At 36.6% G+C, this 18,321-nt stretch overlaps 1 protein-coding gene across 1 annotated transcript; it reads left to right on the top strand.

Annotated features, from left to right (window-relative positions):
* Nucleotides 1-11,395: 11,395 nt before the first annotated feature.
* LOC110787766 (heat shock 70 kDa protein 15) lies at nt 11,396-18,028 on the top strand. Its single transcript, XM_021992407.2, has 10 exons — nt 11,396-11,735; nt 12,947-14,139; nt 14,596-14,823; nt 14,972-15,067; nt 15,164-15,388; nt 15,920-16,114; nt 16,203-16,349; nt 16,463-16,612; nt 16,715-16,845; nt 17,473-18,028. Exons 2-10 carry the CDS (start codon nt 12,970-12,972, stop codon nt 17,666-17,668), a joined length of 2,538 nt encoding a protein of 845 aa, XP_021848099.1. The 5' UTR covers nt 11,396-11,735; nt 12,947-12,969; the 3' UTR covers nt 17,669-18,028.
* Nucleotides 18,029-18,321: the final 293 nt, after the last annotated feature.

The following is an 18,321-nucleotide window of genomic DNA, read 5'->3' as shown; positions in this document are numbered from 1 at the left end:
ATCAGTAGACGGTCAAAGTTGAAGAAAGCGACAAACCTTGAGGTGGCCAAACCAAAACGGAGAAAGTGTTCTTGTTAAATTTCATGTAAAAATAACACTTTTAACACAAAAATGGCTTAAGTGGACCGAGAATATGCTATAATTGATGCTAAATGAAGAAGGCTAACAAAAAAAATAAAAGGTCTTCCACACACTAGGTGTACGATAAATTAATTGTACATCGAGGTAATTTACCTTATTTTTTATAACTTTTAACGTGTTTTGATTAACTTTTATATTATAAATATTCTTTTTAATGAATAAATATTTCAAAGGGTTACATTATTAGTGATCGCAAAATAGATAATTTTTTAAAAAATGGAAAAAATTGTCACTAGAAATTAGATAACTTTTACACTATATCGGGGTAACTTTTAACATATTATACAATAGTATTGTACACCAACTTTAAATAACAATTTGTGCAATTGAAATTGCTAGATTAATGTCTTGATAGAGGTGGTTGGGAAATTTTCTAAATTGGGGACAAGGGTTTCTAAGAAAAAAGGAAGAACCCTTCTCTCTGTAAACCGATGTAATTTGTTCTTTTTCCATTGAAACAAGTGTGTGTGTTTTGACCGACCGTGATCGTTTCAATTAAATTTAAGTCTTTGTATCCTTTTGAATTAACTTAAAATCATTAAATTAAAACATTATACTTTGTTTTAATATAAAACTCCCCCATAATGGTGTAAAACTAGTTATTGACTCTGGCGATGTCTCAGATCATTGTTCATTACAGCTAATATGATATTAGTATTTTCAAACAAACTTGATTATTGAAATATTAAAAAATTTGATGAATTCAAAATATAACAGTTTTGTAATACATAAATAAAATATACGGATTTTTCATGAAATACCCCCGAATTTTGGCGTAATTCACCAAATGCCCCTCGACTTTCAGAAATTCACCAAATGCCCCTCACAAATGACTTAATACCCAAAATACCCTTACTAATAATGCGCCGTTAGTCCTCCGTTAACCTAATTTTCAAATTCACCAAATACCCCTATTTTAATACTTATTTCACCAAATACCCTTATTCAGAAACTTAATTCACCAAATACCAATAACTTAAAATTACTCATTTTGATGCTCAACGACTAGTTTGTGTGTTTGAAAATTAGCCGTTGCTTATTGTTTGCTTATAAATACTCTTTTTCTGACGATTTATTGTAGTTTTCCTATTATTTTGTTAATTTCATATCATTTTTGTCATGAGTTTTCTTTCAAAATCATCATCCACACCCAATGAGTCCACATATGTAAGAGTCCCAAATAAATTTTGTTATCATGGGAGAAAATTTGACATCCGAATATCTGATACAACACTCAATCTGAAGCTCCGGTACAACACTAAAACAGAAAACACTCCTAAAAACACCTCAAAACGTCGCAACTCTTCAAGAAAATAGCTACTTCTTTTGTACCTTATTCTTTATGTGACCAATTAATTATATTTACCACGCAATCGGAAGGTATTCCTTTTTCAATATGGGAAATATCTTTAACATATGCAAACAGATTAAAAATAAAGCTCTTATTAATTTTATTCTAACGCATATGTTCCAGCTACCCCGGCTTCTATTGCTTCCATGCCACATATTTAACGTTAACTCCCTTTTGTCTCCTGTCTCTACTGCCTCCAAACATCTTTCTTCAATCTCCTAACTTTCTCTCAACCTTACAGTCGAGGCATAAAGGTTTTCCCACTTTTCTTTTGAGCTAGGTCCTATTGACATGGTCAGATTTATGGACAAATGTCTATTTTTGGATTTGAGGGAACAAGAAAAAAAAATGAAACTAAGGTATGTTCCAAAGCTCATGAACCAGTGAAAAAACATGAATCCTGGCACAAAGATTTGCCTCCAAACTCAAGATTTTCACATCATGAATCCAAGTTGAAATCGAGGTTGTGATAAAAATGTATGTGTTATTGAACTTGATTTCTTAGTTTCTTTACCATTCGGACAATAAGAAAATTAAGGTGTTAGCTTTAGATTGATTACTTCAGCTTCACTTACATAAGATCCCTTTGAAAATGGGGTTTTTTGGCCTTTTGCTCAGCTAAAGTGCATTGTCTTTACTGGATGAGGCCTGAACTTATTGGATCATAATTGAAACTTACTGAGTGTTGTATCGGAGCCTCAGATGGAAATTTCCTCCCATAATATTAGAAATTGTTTGGGACTCTTACATATGTGGATTCATGGGTGTGGATGATGATTTTGAAAGAAAACTCATGACAAAAATGATATGAAATTAACAAAACAATAGAAAAACTACAATAAATAGTCAGAAAAGGGGTTTTTATAAGCAAACAATAAGCAACGGCTAATTTTCAAACATAAAAACTAGCCGCTGAGCATCAAAATGGGTAATTTTAAGTTATGTGTATTTGGTGAATTAAGTTTCAGAATAGGGGTATTATATGAAATAAGTAATAAAATAGGGGTATTTGGTGAATTTAAAAATTAGGCTAACGGAGGACTAACGGCGCGTCATTAGTAAGGGTATTTTGGGTATTAAGTCATTTGTGAGGGGCATTTGGTGAATTTCTGAAAGTCGAGGGGCATTTGGTGAATTACGCCATAATTCGGGGGTATTTCATGAAAAATCCGTAAAATATATGTATTTATTTTACCCATTGATTAGATTCATTGTAGTACTACGTTTGTTTAGTATTTTTAAAATGCAATTTACGGAGTGAATGGATAATCGAATTCACCTAAAAGCATGTCGTCACGTATTCACTTGTGAGACAATGTGGTATCATGTCATGTTGAAAAAATAGTGACATACATATAGTAGGATGACATTCCTTGCCTTAGATGTAGGGTGTTGTTAAATGCAGAAATTAATTTCTTAACACAAAATTAAAAATTACCAAAATACCCCAAGTTAAAAAATATATTTTTTTATTAAAAAACTGCTACACTAGTGGAAAAAACCCCTGTTGTAGCACCCTTGTTGAGGGGGGCATATATAAGTGAGCCTCAACAACCATCTAGTCAACGCGGGTCAAATAATTTACTAACAGATTGGGGCGGGCTTTTATGGAGTTCGCTTCAATAGAACCTGTTGAAGGGGGCTTTATTATGCCCGCCTCATTAGATACTAGTCTAAAGGGGCGGGCTTTGTTTTGTTCGCTTTAACAGATATGTCCTCACAAATTTTAAAACAATTAAAACACTACAGCTTCTCACCGCGGGCTAGGTATTCCAATCCCTTCAATTCTCTATTCGAACAAAGCAAGTACTCCGTACCTTCCAACGCAATCTGCCGACGAGTTCTCACCGCGCGGATCCACCACCACCACCACCTTCCTCGCCTCCTCTTCAATAGTAGTCGCCCCTGACCATCGTCTTCCCTACCTCGGTTGACTCTGTTTCTATTCTTTTGTCAAGGTTAGTTTATTATTGATTCTTGTTTTGCTTGGTCTTAAAATTCAGTTTCACTTCAATTAGTTGAGCATAATGAGTTGATTATGCAGAAAATTTAGGCTAATGTTCCAATATTGGATGAATTTACAAATTAGGGTTTGATATTTGTGGTTTTTCTAGTGCAATTGTTAGTAATAGGTTCAATTGGGATTTTTTAGTTCAATTGTTAGTAATATGTTCAATCTAGTCGATACCATCCCGATTACCAATTTTTCGGTGGCTTTGGTGGTTGGAATTTACAAAGTTTAGCACCTTGTTGGGAAGATCGTATGATAGCTTTGCTTCCCCCTTTCTTTGTCGTCCTCTTCTGAATATATACTGTTTTTAATTCTGCTTAATGTCTCAATCCAAGTTCAAATTAGAGCTTGTGGTTGTTCTGATGTTATAGGTTGCTAATTGGGCACATTTTATCGATCTGTTAATAAATTTTAATTTATTTTGATGGAATAATTCATAATGGTTAATATGGTCTTATTTTAAAATTGCCTCTCTGGAAAGAATCATTGTCTCGTTTCCAGCTGCAATATGTACATTTAGGTTCTAGAATCAGATTCTTATGTGTAACATCCTAACATGCTAGTATATATAGTACATGTTAGTATATTGGTTTTCATCAAGCTTGCTTATTTATAGGGTCTGAATTGGCATAGGAGGGAGTGTTAATTCAAAGTAGTGTTTTTGCGGTGAAAACAAAATATTGGATTGTTTTTGTGGTGAAAACAAAATATTGGATTGTTTTTGTGTTTGTCCGAGTGCATAAACTACACATTTAAGTTTGTTTGCACCCTAAGTATGCTTTGGAAACACATATTGACTTCTTGCTTTCGATGTCTTGTTTTAAGTAGAGGTATCATGAGTAGATAGTGGAGCAATGGAGAAGAAAGTTCAGAAGTAGATTACATGAATCTTCTTTTACCTGGGTACAGAGGTACGTACAATCATCTTTTTTGCTCTTGTTCCTGGTTTATTTCATTTTTAATTAACTGTTGGTGCCATGTATTGTTTCTTTTGGGTCGTGCTTGGTTGCCGAGGGGCATTATACAAAAAAATAGTTTCTCTTCCATTGTCTATTTTGTACTTGTTTGCCATTAGATTTGTTTGTCAGACTCTGCTTCAGTCAGATGCATGCAGTTATTGTCGAATTCTGATCCTGTCTTTGTAACTAGAATTGATGATAACTACTGTATCAAATTCCAGGTTTGGTGAAGTACAGTCAAGTCTTCATGCATGGAGTAGTTTACCACTACGAATGATCATGATTCATGAAGCTCGTTAAAGATACTCAAATTAGGGGACTGCTGATAGATTCTAAGTTAATTAGGAGTATTATCCTTGTGCCTTTCCATATGTAAATTTGTCAGGTTAGGCTGTTTAGTGTGATCTGTGATGGTATGAATAAACTTTAGAGTGATGTTATATGTTGTTGACCCTTTTTCCCTTTGGTTACAGTGTGGAGGATATACTCATAACGTTCATTCGAGATAGTTTTTATTAGTGCACTAAAAATGAGAGAGCGAGTGATAGTATATCAGATATAGATCAGTGTTTTTCTTCCTTTTTTTTTGTTTTTTTACCCTTTTAACATGTTGTAACGACCAAATCTAGTCGAATTTCATGTACTCATTACGTAAATTTACTTTGGTTATTTATCGTGTACTCATTACGTAAATTTACTTTGGTTATTTTGTCCTCAAATTTTGCCCGCCCCAATTTTATGGTCTCTGAACAAGCTTCATTTTCTTGTTTTATGAATTTGACTTGTTTTGTTGTCAAACTTTTAGTTCAGTTCTGTACCTTAGTTTTTCCTTTTGATTACCGAAGTCTGAACTGCAGCTTTATCTTAGTCTTGAATGGTCTTGTGCTTTTTGCTTATGTAATTGTGTTCTTAGCTTAATGTGTATAAATTGTAGGCACTATAGGTTATCCGTGAGCTTCAGCAGAAATTAAAAGTTCATTTCAAAACTCTCTTTTTCCCGTAATAAACTAATTTCAGCTGATATATAGTCCTGCATATGTAACTAAATTGATACACGGGAATGGCTCAACTGTCACTGTGCTGAATGTGATATGTTGTTATGCGATTGTGTTTGACTTGATGTGATGCAAAATTGCAATGTAGTGGTTAGTGGCTACTTTAAGTCCATCTTTTTGTACTCTGAATTGAAAGTTACTTTGACACTTTTCTCATTGATTTTCTTATCTGTGTTCTTCGTTGCAAGTACTTGACCAACCAGTTGCTTGAGGCTCCTTCATTTCTTATAGAATTGTGTGGTTGTGTCACACACTAGTGGAAAAAACCCCTGTTGCAGCACCCCTATTAAGGCGGGCATATAAAACTGTACTCAACTGTTGATTTCTTATTTTGATCTTGATATATATTTAATTACTTGTTGTAGAGCCAGTTCGGGTACTCAACTGTCGGCTTTGTGCTCTCTGATGGCGGCTGTTTATAGGTAATTCCGCGTCCTTACTCTTGTGTCTTATTTCTTGCTAGTAGCCTCTTGCTCAAATATGCCCATTACCATTGATGGGTACTGTTATTACTAATACTGAATGACAAGTAAAAATGTAATGAATCCATGTATGTGTATCTACTACAATCTTCTTGCGGATTTCCGTTTTGCAGATGTGTGTCTGCTTGTTCTTTGAATATTAATTCACTTCAAGATATTGACATAAGACTTAGTTCAAATCAGGCTAGGGTACTGAATGCATCACATAATGGTTATTGCCTGCTTCCCAACTTTCCAGACTCTGTCAAAACTCAAAACTATGACATAAATGGAGTTACATATTTAGAGATAGGGATGAGAAAAACAAATAATCACTATCCTAATGTATATATAGCTTCAAAATTATAATTCTCGTGTTGTATTGTCGTGGCAGTGTAGAGGTTGGTTCGTTTGACCCTTGAACATCCACAGTATCCAATTGAGTATTCATTTCCGTCATATGAGCAGGTCTATTTTTGAAATCTCCTTGTTTTGCTGTCATACGTAACAGTGATGATTCCGTTAAGGAATTAAATTTGTTGTCAACAGGACTGGATTGTTTTTAAACTAGGTAACAAGTCCAAGGTTGCAACATCAGATATATTGCTGGTTGTTGATTGCGAGATGGTTCTCTGTGAGGATGAAACGGAAGCCTTGGTTAAAATATGTCTAGAAGATCAGGACTTAGAGGTGCCACCTACTTTATTGGTTAGTTTCTCAATGTTATATGATAATATTTAGGAAGTCTCCGTATTTGGCTTATCACATAGTGTTTATCTGTCCATGTATCAGGTTAAACTCCACGAGTTTGTTAATCCTAATAAAGCAGTAGCAGATTATACTATTATAGGACACAAATAACTGGTGTTTATGCTCAAGATTTGGATGGAATCACTTGTTCCCTTGCAGATATACAGGTTAGAAATATCTTCCAAAAAATTTGTGTAAGGTATGTTATTATCTGATCTCTAAAATTTCCTTTGTTTCTATAATTGTTCAATTGTGTCTAAATTAGAAGATTTCTCTGTTTAAAACTTGGGTCTTGACAGTTTGTGCTGGGTTATGAAGTTCGCAAGAAAGATGCTCCACATAATTTCTGAACCTCATTTGTGTTTTTTCCCTATTGATTGACATGTTGTGTGCTGCAAATTTTCCACGAAGTACGGGGTATAAACCTAGTTAAGAGTGATATGTTTTGTTTAACTTTATGGGATTCTTACCGCTAACACATGCTGTATTTGGTGCACGAGGTGGAGCCACCCCCGACTGTTGACCTTTTGTATAACTCGAACGAATGTGAATAAACATGATCATGGATGCTGTTTGTACAATTTTTTCTTCTCTGGCATCTGCTGTCTCTTCTAATGGGAATATCAGAGATATATTTTCTTGTATTTGTTCGCCATCTTTGATTCTTTGGTGGGCAGGTGGGTTAATTTTTCTGAAAGATAAATATCAACCGAATAATCCTTCAACAGCAGCACCTCGTGCACCAGTCATACTATATGGTTACAGTTAAAGTTACAGACTCTCTGCATCTATTTCATTTCTGGAGTTTGATGATGACTGCTTTCTAGTAAACTTGAATCCCAACAAACCCCTCACATTAGAACTTTTGTTACATGCAACACTCTATCAATTCAGAACTTCTGAGTATGTTGTTGGAGAAACTTGTTGTAAGACCATCAGATGGTTGCGGCAATGTCTACATCTGGGCAACTTTAACGAATATGTCAGGGCAATCTGAATTTGTACCATCTGGACCATTTTGCAGGGATCGAGTCGATTGGAAGAAAGTCCACATGGCCTTAATTAAGGTTTGTAATGCATGTCTAAAGGGACCTAAGTGGCCGGATTAGAGAAATTTGTTAGACTAGCTCTCTAGCCTTTTGTATTTATTTGTTAATATTAGTTGTAATTTGTTAGACTAGCTAGGTGTTTAAAAATTGTAAACGTACGTACTATACGCTTTGCTCAGTTGGGTTAATATAAATGAAGTTAATGTAATGATTTATTTATCAAAGATAAGCAGATTCATACCTTTGCTATTTTGGTGTTGATTGGTGTACAGATTTCAATACTCAATGGAGTATATATCTAGATTTGGTTATTGCCACCTATTTTATATTTTAAAAGAATTTGGGAAAAAAAAAATTAATGTTGTTGAAGGGGGCTTTTAATGTACGCCTCAACAACATATGAATTTATGGCGCCAATGTACAGCTATTGGCGCAAAAATACAGGTCTGTTGTGGGGGGCATTTAAGAAGTGAGCCTCAACAGAGGTGTCTGTTGAGGCGGGCTTTGGTAATGCCCCCCACAACAGGTCCTTTTTTTCCCTTTGGATATGGGCTGTTGAGGCGGGCTTTTGAAAGCCCCCCACAACAGATGACCTGTTGAGGCGAACAAAGCCCGCCTCAACAGCTCAGTGAGCTGTTGAAGCCCCGTCTGTCGAAGCGGGCCATGTTCGCCTCAATAAGCCCAAAATGCCCCCCTCAACAAGTATTTTTTCTACTAGTGCTAGCGTCGTTCTATACATCTACAAAGCCATATTAATCCCCATCTTGAATTTTTTTCTTTGTTGAAGGATAAAAGATATCGCACTAACAACCATCTTGATTTCTCAAGTTTAATTGGTAACCATTTATTTATTTTAACAATTCATTTTGTAGACAATTAGGTATAAAATCTGCATTACATATTCAAGGATTAAATAACTAAGGTTTAATTTCCAATCTAAAAACTCTTGTTTAAGTATATGGCAAAGAGGTTAGATTAAAGATTAAAAGTTGAAGACTTTGATTGACATGAAAATGGCTGGTTTGAGGTAGAAGAAGAAAGAGAAGTAAAATGAGAATACTTCGTATGTAGGTTCATAATACAAGGTAGAAGATGATGACATGTTTTTTTCTTTTTTCATAAAAATATATTTTTAATAAGGATATAAAAGGGTAGTTATGGCTTTTCCAATTCTACAAAAAGAAATTAATTTCTGCATTTAGAAACTATGTAGATGTATTGGGAGATGCTTCGTATATAATTAATTCTTCGATTTCTCCTGTGTATTCAATGCACAATAAGGGAATGTTTAGTTACAGTAAATAGGGGGGGGGGGGGGGTCAAACCCTAAATTCTTTTAACTTAATAATACAACAAGAGTGCAAAGGATTGGATACGTGTAATTCTAATTTCTGTTAATATTTTCTTATTCTCTTGAAGTACATACATAATTATTTGGAAATTGTAGATCACAGTTTCCTTAGACATATTCACTTCTTGAATCACATGAAGGATTAAATACCATTAGTTTGTAGGGGGGAGTCTGTAAAACTTTAGGTGTTCCACTGCTTGTAATCTCTCTCTGATATCAAACACCCAACCTATTGCTGCTTGTTTTTCCCATTGGCATCTCGTTTCCAAACTCCACGGACAATCATGAATACAGGTTTATTTTTTGGTTTCTTTCATCAACATAAAGAAGAGCTCATGTCATTATTATCATTGTGTTACTTGATTGAATATTGCTTATTTAAGTTTGTACCATTAATATTTCTTCACTTTCCCCCCTAAATCTAGTTGTGTTAGTAATATAAGAAGCATGTGCGGAATTGCCTCAAAACAACATCATATAGTAATGTAGATGATAAGGAGAACGATGCAAATTTGTAATATTCTTTCATATTACTCTATAAAGTAGTCATGTGCAAGTGGTCTACATTCACCTCACAACCTCTTAACAAGTGTACGTAAATAAAGATTCATTTTTGTTTATTTTAATAAAACACACTTTCTATCCACTCGAACCCTCGCATACCAACTAAAATCTTCTATTATAGGAATAACCCTATGTATAATTTTCCAAATCAAGAGTTTTCATTTTGGGCTAAATTTTCCTTTTAGAGCTTAGTAAACAGGCGGTGGCATATCGACAAGTGTCATTATTATTGCGCCGACATCAAAATTTCTAAATTATAGAGTCATCATTATCACTGTTTGGATTTTCACGGTGAAGACTTATGACACACAGAGTATTCACCATTCGTTCCGAACATCCAACCCTAGTATCCTCTTGTTTCCTATTTGAAGTATGCTTTGTTGAGATACGTCAAACTACGTTATATTAAAGATGTTAGATTTTTTGCACATTTCATTCCCCAACCTACATTAAAACAGATACCTTTTTTACACATGTTTACATTATGAGATTTGAAAGAGACATGGTTGTAATGTACCCATACATCAGTTTGCTCACTGTTGCCTATGGATATTCTTAAACCTTTTTCTAGGACGGGCACACACAAGTAATCTTCATAATCCCTTTTTGTCTAGGAGATTGTTATTGGATGTGAGATTTTTCACTGTCATCAAACTAGGCTACCTTGTATTTTCACACTGGAAGATTTTTGATCGTCAATAAAATGTCTATTGTTTTATTGTCCAAGCCTGTTTGAATCAAGATGGCTTCTTTAGATATTCCACATTTCTAATACTAAGATCATCCTCATTCTCATGCATATGAAGTGTCATGTTGGTTTTGTTAACATTTTTTATGTCCGCCAAAACCTCATGACAAAATGAAAATAAATGAGAAATTTTGTGGATAACTACAAGAAGCAAACACATGGAAAGAAAATAGGAAGTCACAACAACAAAAATGACAGTTATGAGAATTATATTCAATATATGGTTGCAATCTTGCAGAAGTTTCAAAAACTTCTATGCAGATATGAGGATAGTTTCTTCACTTGTTTCAGATAAAAACTCATGAAAGATTCTTATCGATTTTTCATCTACATTCTAAGGCCATGCATCCACGTATATAGAATACCATTTTTGTTTCTTGACTACTAATAATTCTTCTGAGTATTTTCTTGAATTTCAAAGGCACATGCTTTTAGATAAATAACAATGGACTTCTGAAGGTTGATCACCTGAAAGCTGACAAGATTGATATAGGTGTTCTTTATTTTGTCTTCCACAGTTCGGCATATCAACTTCAATGAATAACAAAGTACCATGCACACAAAAAGGAGATGAGAACAATTTGAAGCAAATCGAGAAAAATTCAATCCACATTTATTTCTATCCATACAATAAAGTTTTTTTAGATAACGCCCCATGCAGAAAATGAACAGACAAAGAGATAATAGATCTCCTTGTCTTAATCCTGCATGAGATCTACACCGAGATGCATATTCTCCACTTATAAGATCAACACTCTTCATTCTCCACATCTGCACAACGCAATAAATACCGATTAAACATAAGAAATATCATTAAAATATCTTATTCAGACGCATTACAGATTTGAGTAACCTTAACTAAACCTAAAGTGTAAACCTAAAGTGTAAACCTAAACATGGCCTAGCTTATAAAACAAACCGAATGTCATAAGTCAAACCCCACATTTTCTCCCCACCTCCCTCAAGGCCTCAACCACAATAAAAAAAGTTCAACACCCAAAAAAAAAAACAATGACGATTCAATAAGATGTTTCTAGAAGCATACTCTAGAGGTGTCGAGTATTTGGTAATTTATTAAATTTACACATAAACCCCTGACCACTCCTCTGCTTCAATATTTAAGCCCCTCCCATTTTTTCTCTCTCTCTCCTCCGCCCTCGCAATACTAGAACGCACACCTCCTCCTCTTCTCAAAAGTGTGCTCATTTAGGGGATTTTTCTCATTCACGTCGTTTCTCTCTCCTTTTCTCCGCCGTCCGATCCTCTTTTCCGCCACCGCGTCCGTTAGATCAAAGGTTTGATAAACCCTAGCCTTTTCGATTTTGTTTTTTAGATTTGGATTTGTATTTGATTTTTATAGGTTGTATCAGATCTGTTTGATGTGCATTAATTCTAGGTCAGAATTTTTTTTATGGTTAGAATGATTTTATTAGGTTTTGATTTTGCATGTGGTTTTTGCATTTTTGGTTTGTTGTTTTCGGCGATTTGTTTGAGCTTTGATTTGAATTGATAAGCTGAAAGATCGGATTTTGCGTGTTTTAGATTGGTATGTTAGGTTTGTGTCAGATTAGGGTTTATTTTGTGCAATGTAATGCGGGATTGATGCGATTCTTTTTGTATTATGATGATAACGCTGCAGTGTAGCTTGAGTGTGTTCGTAATCTTTGGTTGCGTCCATGTATAAATCCCTATATGGTTACACGATTGGTTGCTTTATTACAATATTGTATGCTCCTTCATTGTGTGTCTTGGGGGCAGAGGCTATCAATTTGATCTGCTGAAGGATGTTTATTATTCACATTGCTTGTTGAACTTAATTTAGGTCGTTTTGCAGTTTATTAATTATGTATTGTGTCTGGCTAAATGGTTATACTCGCATACTTTATGTATTTTCCAAGTAATCTGATTTTTAGCAGGTGATTAAGCTTTTATACGAATTATACTTCCCTGTCAGTAATTGTTGTTGCTGGTGTAGTGGGTTGTGTTGGTGGTTTTTTGTGGGATGGGATGTTATGAGAGTTTTTTCACCATCTCTTTGTACTGGTTCTTGGCTAATGAATAATGTATCAAATGACTATGCCCCTCATATCGGGAATGAATAGATTTCTGTTTCAGATAACTACCATGATTTTTTATGAATGTTTACTAGAGATATTGTGCTGGTTATAATGTTGTGATGATTTGACAAAGGGTAGTAAAGGTATTTATTTCTTTTGAATTTAGTTGTAAGAAATTTTAATATATTTAGATTTGCCTGAGAAAGTTCATTACCAGGGTGATGTAATTGGGAACGTGGTAATGTGGTATACTGTATATGAGTGGAAAAAGTAAGAAGTTGTGTTTTCTTTGTATAAATAATCTGCAATTCTGCATGTATTCTGTGCTTTGGCATTTTGATTCTAAGAAAACTGCATTCATTCCCTCATGCTATTGTTTTAGTGTGGATTAATGAATTAAGCAAAAGACCTAACGTGGACGTCCTACCTATGCACTATGTTCTTTTCAGGTTGACCGCGTGTTGCTTTAAAGATGAGTGTGGTTGGATTTGATTTTGGCAATGAGAGTTGTGTCGTTGCTGTCGCAAGGCAAAGAGGAATTGATGTTGTTCTCAATGATGAATCTAACCGGGAGACACCGTCAATTGTTTGCTTTGGTGAGAAGCAGCGGTTTATTGGAACAGCTGGAGCTGCGTCGGCAATGATGAACCCAAAAACCACTATTACCCAGATCAAAAGATTAATAGGTCGGCAGTTTTCTGACCCTGAGCTGCAAAGGGATATCAAATCTATGCCATTCAAGGTGACTGAAGGGCCTGATGGATTTCCCTTGATTGAGGTGAGGTATCTGGGGGAAACCAGGACATTTACCCCCACTCAGCTCTTGGGAATGCTGTTTTCAAATTTGAAGGGTATAGCAGAAAAAAATTTGAATGCTGCAGTTGTTGATTGCTGCATTGGAATCCCAACTTACTTCACTGATCTCCAACGAAGAGCTGTCATAGATGCAGCTACAATTGCTGGATTGCATCCTTTGAGATTGATTCATGAAACCACGGCTACTGCTTTGGCTTATGGAATCTACAAGACAGATCTTCCTGAAAATGACCCAATAAACATTGTGTTCGTGGATATTGGACATTCAAGCCTACAAGTCTGCATTGCGTCTTTCAAGAAAGCCCAACTCAAAGTATTGGCTCATGCATTTGACCGGTCTTTGGGTGGCCGTGACTTTGACGAGGCTCTTTTCCAGCATTTTGCTGCCAAGTTCAAGGAAGAGTATAAAATTGACGTGTATCAGAATGCCAGAGCTTGCCTCCGTCTCAGATCATCCTGTGAGAAGTTAAAAAAGGTTCTCAGTGCCAATCCAGAGGCCCCATTGAACATTGAGTGCCTTATGGAGGAGAAGGATGTGAGAGGGTTTATCAAAAGGGAGGAGTTTGAGCAAATCAGTTTACCAATTTTGGAGCGAGTCAAGAAGCCTTTGGAAAAGGCTCTTGCAGATGCAGGTCTTTCAGTTGAAAATATACATGCCGTTGAGTTGGTAGGCTCCGCTTCTAGGATTCCTTCTGTGTTGAAGATATTGACTGAGTTCTTTGGTAAGGATCCTCGCCGCACAATGAATGCCAGTGAGTGTGTCGCAAAGGGCTGTGCTTTACAGTGTGCAATTCTCAGCCCTACATTCAAAGTAAAAGAGTTTCAGGTGAGAGTTACATTCTATTTTAGATCAATTTACATGGATATGCTTGGTCTGCTGCTGATATTGTAGTCTTAGATGTGGTCTTACAAGCTTATATTTGTGCAACATTGCTTTTTTTTTTTGGGTAACAATTTCAACTTTATGTGCTTATGGATCCGCTTAAGGCCTTAAATCTTCTACGGCGTATAAATTACTATTATGTGGACTGCGTGTTACAAAAGGCTTTTGGACTACCATGTGGTAGATTAAGTATATCTTTTATGTCTTTGTGGCACTCTTAAGATGGTTCATCATCTGTGTTTTGTATGATGTGACAATGTGGTTTCTAAAGGCTCTCGAACTACCATGTGTTAGGTCAAGTATATCTTGGCACTCTTAAATGTGTTGGCTAATATGTAAAACTATTAGTTCTTCAGGATTGGTTTCATCTCATGTCCTTTTTTCTTATGTTCACTGCAGGTTAATGAAAGTTTCCCGTTTCCCATTTCATTGTCATGGAAAGGTGTTGCTGCTGATGGTCAGAATGGGGCTGCAGAGGGGCAGCAAACAACCATTGTAATTCCCAAAGGGAGTCCCATACCTTGTGTGAAGGCTGTAACAATGCTTCGGTCAGGTACATTTACCGTTGATGTGCAGTATGCTGATGTCAGTGAGTTGCAGGCTCCTGCGAAGATCAGTTCCTACACGGTTAGTATAGTCACGGTCAATTTATGTTGTCTACTTAATTATGTAATGACATTATGCTATTGCAATATGCAAATTGTTGTTTGTTATTCGCTTCCACTGCCATTCTGAATATGCTTTCGCTCTGCACATATTTCTGTGGAACGGACAGATTGGCCCTTTTCAATCGAGCAACGGTGATCGTGCAAAGCTTAAGGTCAGAGTGCGGTTGAGTCTGCATGGAATTGTGTCGATTGAATCAGCAACGGTGAGTCTGCTAGTAATCTATTATTGGTGGTGACTGTGATTTCTGCTTTCACGGTTAGTTGGCTTATGACTTCTCTTTTTATTATTTTTATTTCAGCTTTTGGAGGAGGAAGAAGTTGAGGTTCCTGTCGTTAAAGAGACTGCTAAAATGGACACTGATGATGCTCCAACTGAGACTCCCTCTGGTGAAGCTGATGTAAACATGCAAGATGTTAAGGGTGGTGCGGAAATTCCATCTGCAGAGAATGGTACCCCTGAATCAGCAGAGAAGTCTACTTCTGAAGGTGATGACAAGACAGTACAGATGGATACTGATGTCAAGGTACGTTAGGTGCTTGGTCTCTTCCGTTTTTTGTCGGAGCCAGGATGTTGTCTGTAGTCTTGTAGTGTGTATAAACTCGTAGATTTTTGCGGTGCCATCCGTCCTCTTTTTCTGAACAAGTCAGCTTATAGCTGGTTAGCAGCTTCCTTGTGTTATGTGAATGTTTGAATACTGGTGTTGCTTTTCAGGGTTGCATGACTTTCTGTGAATTATTACTTTGTTTTGTGAGGGTATAATAAATTAGTACCGTAAACAAATTAACTACTATGTAAAAATGAAATGAAAGCATTTTTTTATTTGATATTTCTATCTTATTTTTATCAACTCCTTTACATATGTAGGTAATTTTATTTCTGTGTTAATTCCTTGACTGTAAAGGAGAACTTCAAGGGCTCTTGCATAACAAATGTAGCTTTTAGGCACTTGGTTGATTTGCTACTGGTTATTGCATATAAAACTATTTCAGTTTCATGATGTGGCTCTGTATGAAGTTGCATTGTTGGGTCTGATGCTCTGTTGTATTCTTTGCAGGCTGATGCTTTAAAGAAGAAGGTAAAGAAAATAACTGTCCCGGTATCTGAGCTGGTTCATGGTGGTTTGTCCCAAGGTGATCTACAGAAAGCAGTTGAGAAGGAGTTTGAATTGGCTTTGCAAGATCGTGTAATGGAGGAAACAAAAGACCGTAAAAACGCTGTTGAAGCCTACGTCTATGACATGAGAAACAAGGTAAGTGGCGTAGTCTAAACGTTTACTTTTGTGGATCAATATTTTGCATCCGAAAATGAACAACGTTGAATGTCTAACTTTCGTACAGCTTAATGACAAATACCATGACTTTGTCGATCCCTCTGAGAAAGAGAAGTTTATTGCTAGACTTCAAGAGGTGGAAGACTGGTTGTATGAGGATGGTGAGGATGAAATCAAAAGTGTCTACGTTGCGAAGCTTGAAGAACTGAAAAAGGCATGAATTCTGAATTTAAGTGCTTAAATTTCCATTTATTTCTTTCCCCCCTTTGTTTTAGGTTAAGGAACTTTATCTTTCTTTTTAGCTGATGTTTATATTAAAAACTGCAGCAAGGTGACCCCATTGAGGAACGTTACAAGGACAGTATGGAGCGGGGAAATGTTATCAACCAGCTTACACATTGTTTCCAAAGTTTTAGAGAAGCTGCAGCGTCGAATGATCCCAAATTCGACCACATTGATATTGCAGAAAAACAGAAGGTATTATACTGTTTTGTCATTTTTTTTCGCCAATGTGTCGCTGCATATTTTTATCCTCAGATGCTTACTTACAGGTTGTATGACTTTTTGGAATGATTGTAGGTCATAAATGCCTGTTCGGAAGCAGAATTATGGCTCGGAGAGAAGAAGCAACAACAGGATGCACTTCCTAAATATGCTACCCCTGCCCTAAGGTCTGCGGATGTGGTCAAGAAAAGTGAGGAGGTTGACAGGTAGTGCTTCATGTCAATTCTGTGTGGTTCTGCTTTTAGAAGAGAAATTTTAATCTAATTGCTGGTTGTAGTTGGCATACATATGAATAAAGATGTCAGTGGGCTGGGCCGAGATTTGTGGCTAGTCTGTGGGCCTGAATGAGCCCGACCCGCAGCAAGCCCACTTTGTTTTGTGCTGGGTTGGGTCACAAGTGTCATTTTGGGGCTCTAGGCCTGTCCTAGGCCCATGGACTGTCATGCCGGACCCGGGCTGCTGTTATGCCTAAGCCTAATTTTACTAAATCTAGTGTTTTGGGGTTCCAGGCCTGTCCCAAGCCCATGGACTGTCATGCCGGACCCGTGCTGCTGTCATGCCTAGGCCTAATCTTACTAAATTTAGTGTGCTGGGTCGAGTTGTGTCGTGCCTTGTTGTGCTTTTGTGAAAAATATCAGCCCAGGCCCGGCCCAGACTGGCTCATCACTTTGTGCTTGGGCTGGGCCGGAGCGTTTTAGGGCGGGTCAGCCCGGTCTGACCTGCTCCACAGCAATTTTTTACATGTGAAGCATGCACTTTCAATAGTTTTTTATTTTTTTATTATTTTAACTCACTGTACGCGGTAATTAACAACATTTTACTGGTCTAAACAGGTTGTGTAGACCGATAATGACAAAACCCAAACCTACCCCACCAAAACCAGCCACTCCTGAGCCACAACAGCCTCAGCAGGCTCAAAGCGGTGAGGCCCCTTCTCCAGGCGGAGACACCGATTCTGGTGCTAACGACAGCAACGAGACACCAGATGCCGAGCCTATGGAAACCGAAAAGCCTGAAAATGCTGCTTAAGTTGATGTAATTCGGTTTGCTCCGGCATGATTCGCTTGTTTTCTTGTCCAGATTCGCTTTTCTTTTTGGGAGGGGCCGCCTCCAACGCGGAGGAGCAACCAGAGACGTTTTTGTTCTTCATCCGGTTTAGAAAGATTGTAATATTGTTTTTGGTATTAGGGGAAGTGCTTGATATCTACTTTATAGGTTGGAAAGGGTATGTGACAAAGTTCCTTTGAAATCCAGTTTTATGGATGGTTTTTAAGGGGATGTTGAGGTTAAATGCTTTATTTTGGATTATCTCTTCTATTTGTTACTTGGAAAGTAGTATTTCTAAGCTATTTTTAAGTTCATTTCTACAAAAATGATTTATTGGACTCAGATAGAGAGTGTTTCGCAGCATGATTTGGTGATGCTTGTCGAAAGCTTTTATAGTGATTGAAAAGATACTCGTGTTCTTGTGGAGAAGCTTCTAACTAGGAAGAGCAATTTCCGTCAATATTGCACAAAGATACATTAATTTGAGGCATCATAATCACGTCAGCGTAGTGTACTGGTCTTTTTTTTGTAAAATAATCAGCGTAAAACCGCTATCTGAGATAGCGATTATGGTTTAATGAACCGCCATCTTAGATGGCGGTTTACCCCTCATAGTGGCTCATCACATACCTCCA

The sequence above is a fragment of the Spinacia oleracea genome, chromosome 4 (assembly GCF_020520425.1).
Source record: "Spinacia oleracea cultivar Varoflay chromosome 4, BTI_SOV_V1, whole genome shotgun sequence".
Taxonomy (NCBI): domain Eukaryota; kingdom Viridiplantae; phylum Streptophyta; class Magnoliopsida; order Caryophyllales; family Amaranthaceae; genus Spinacia; species Spinacia oleracea.
Note: the sequence above shows the minus strand (reverse complement) of the source record. Positions and strands in the feature narration are given on the sequence as shown.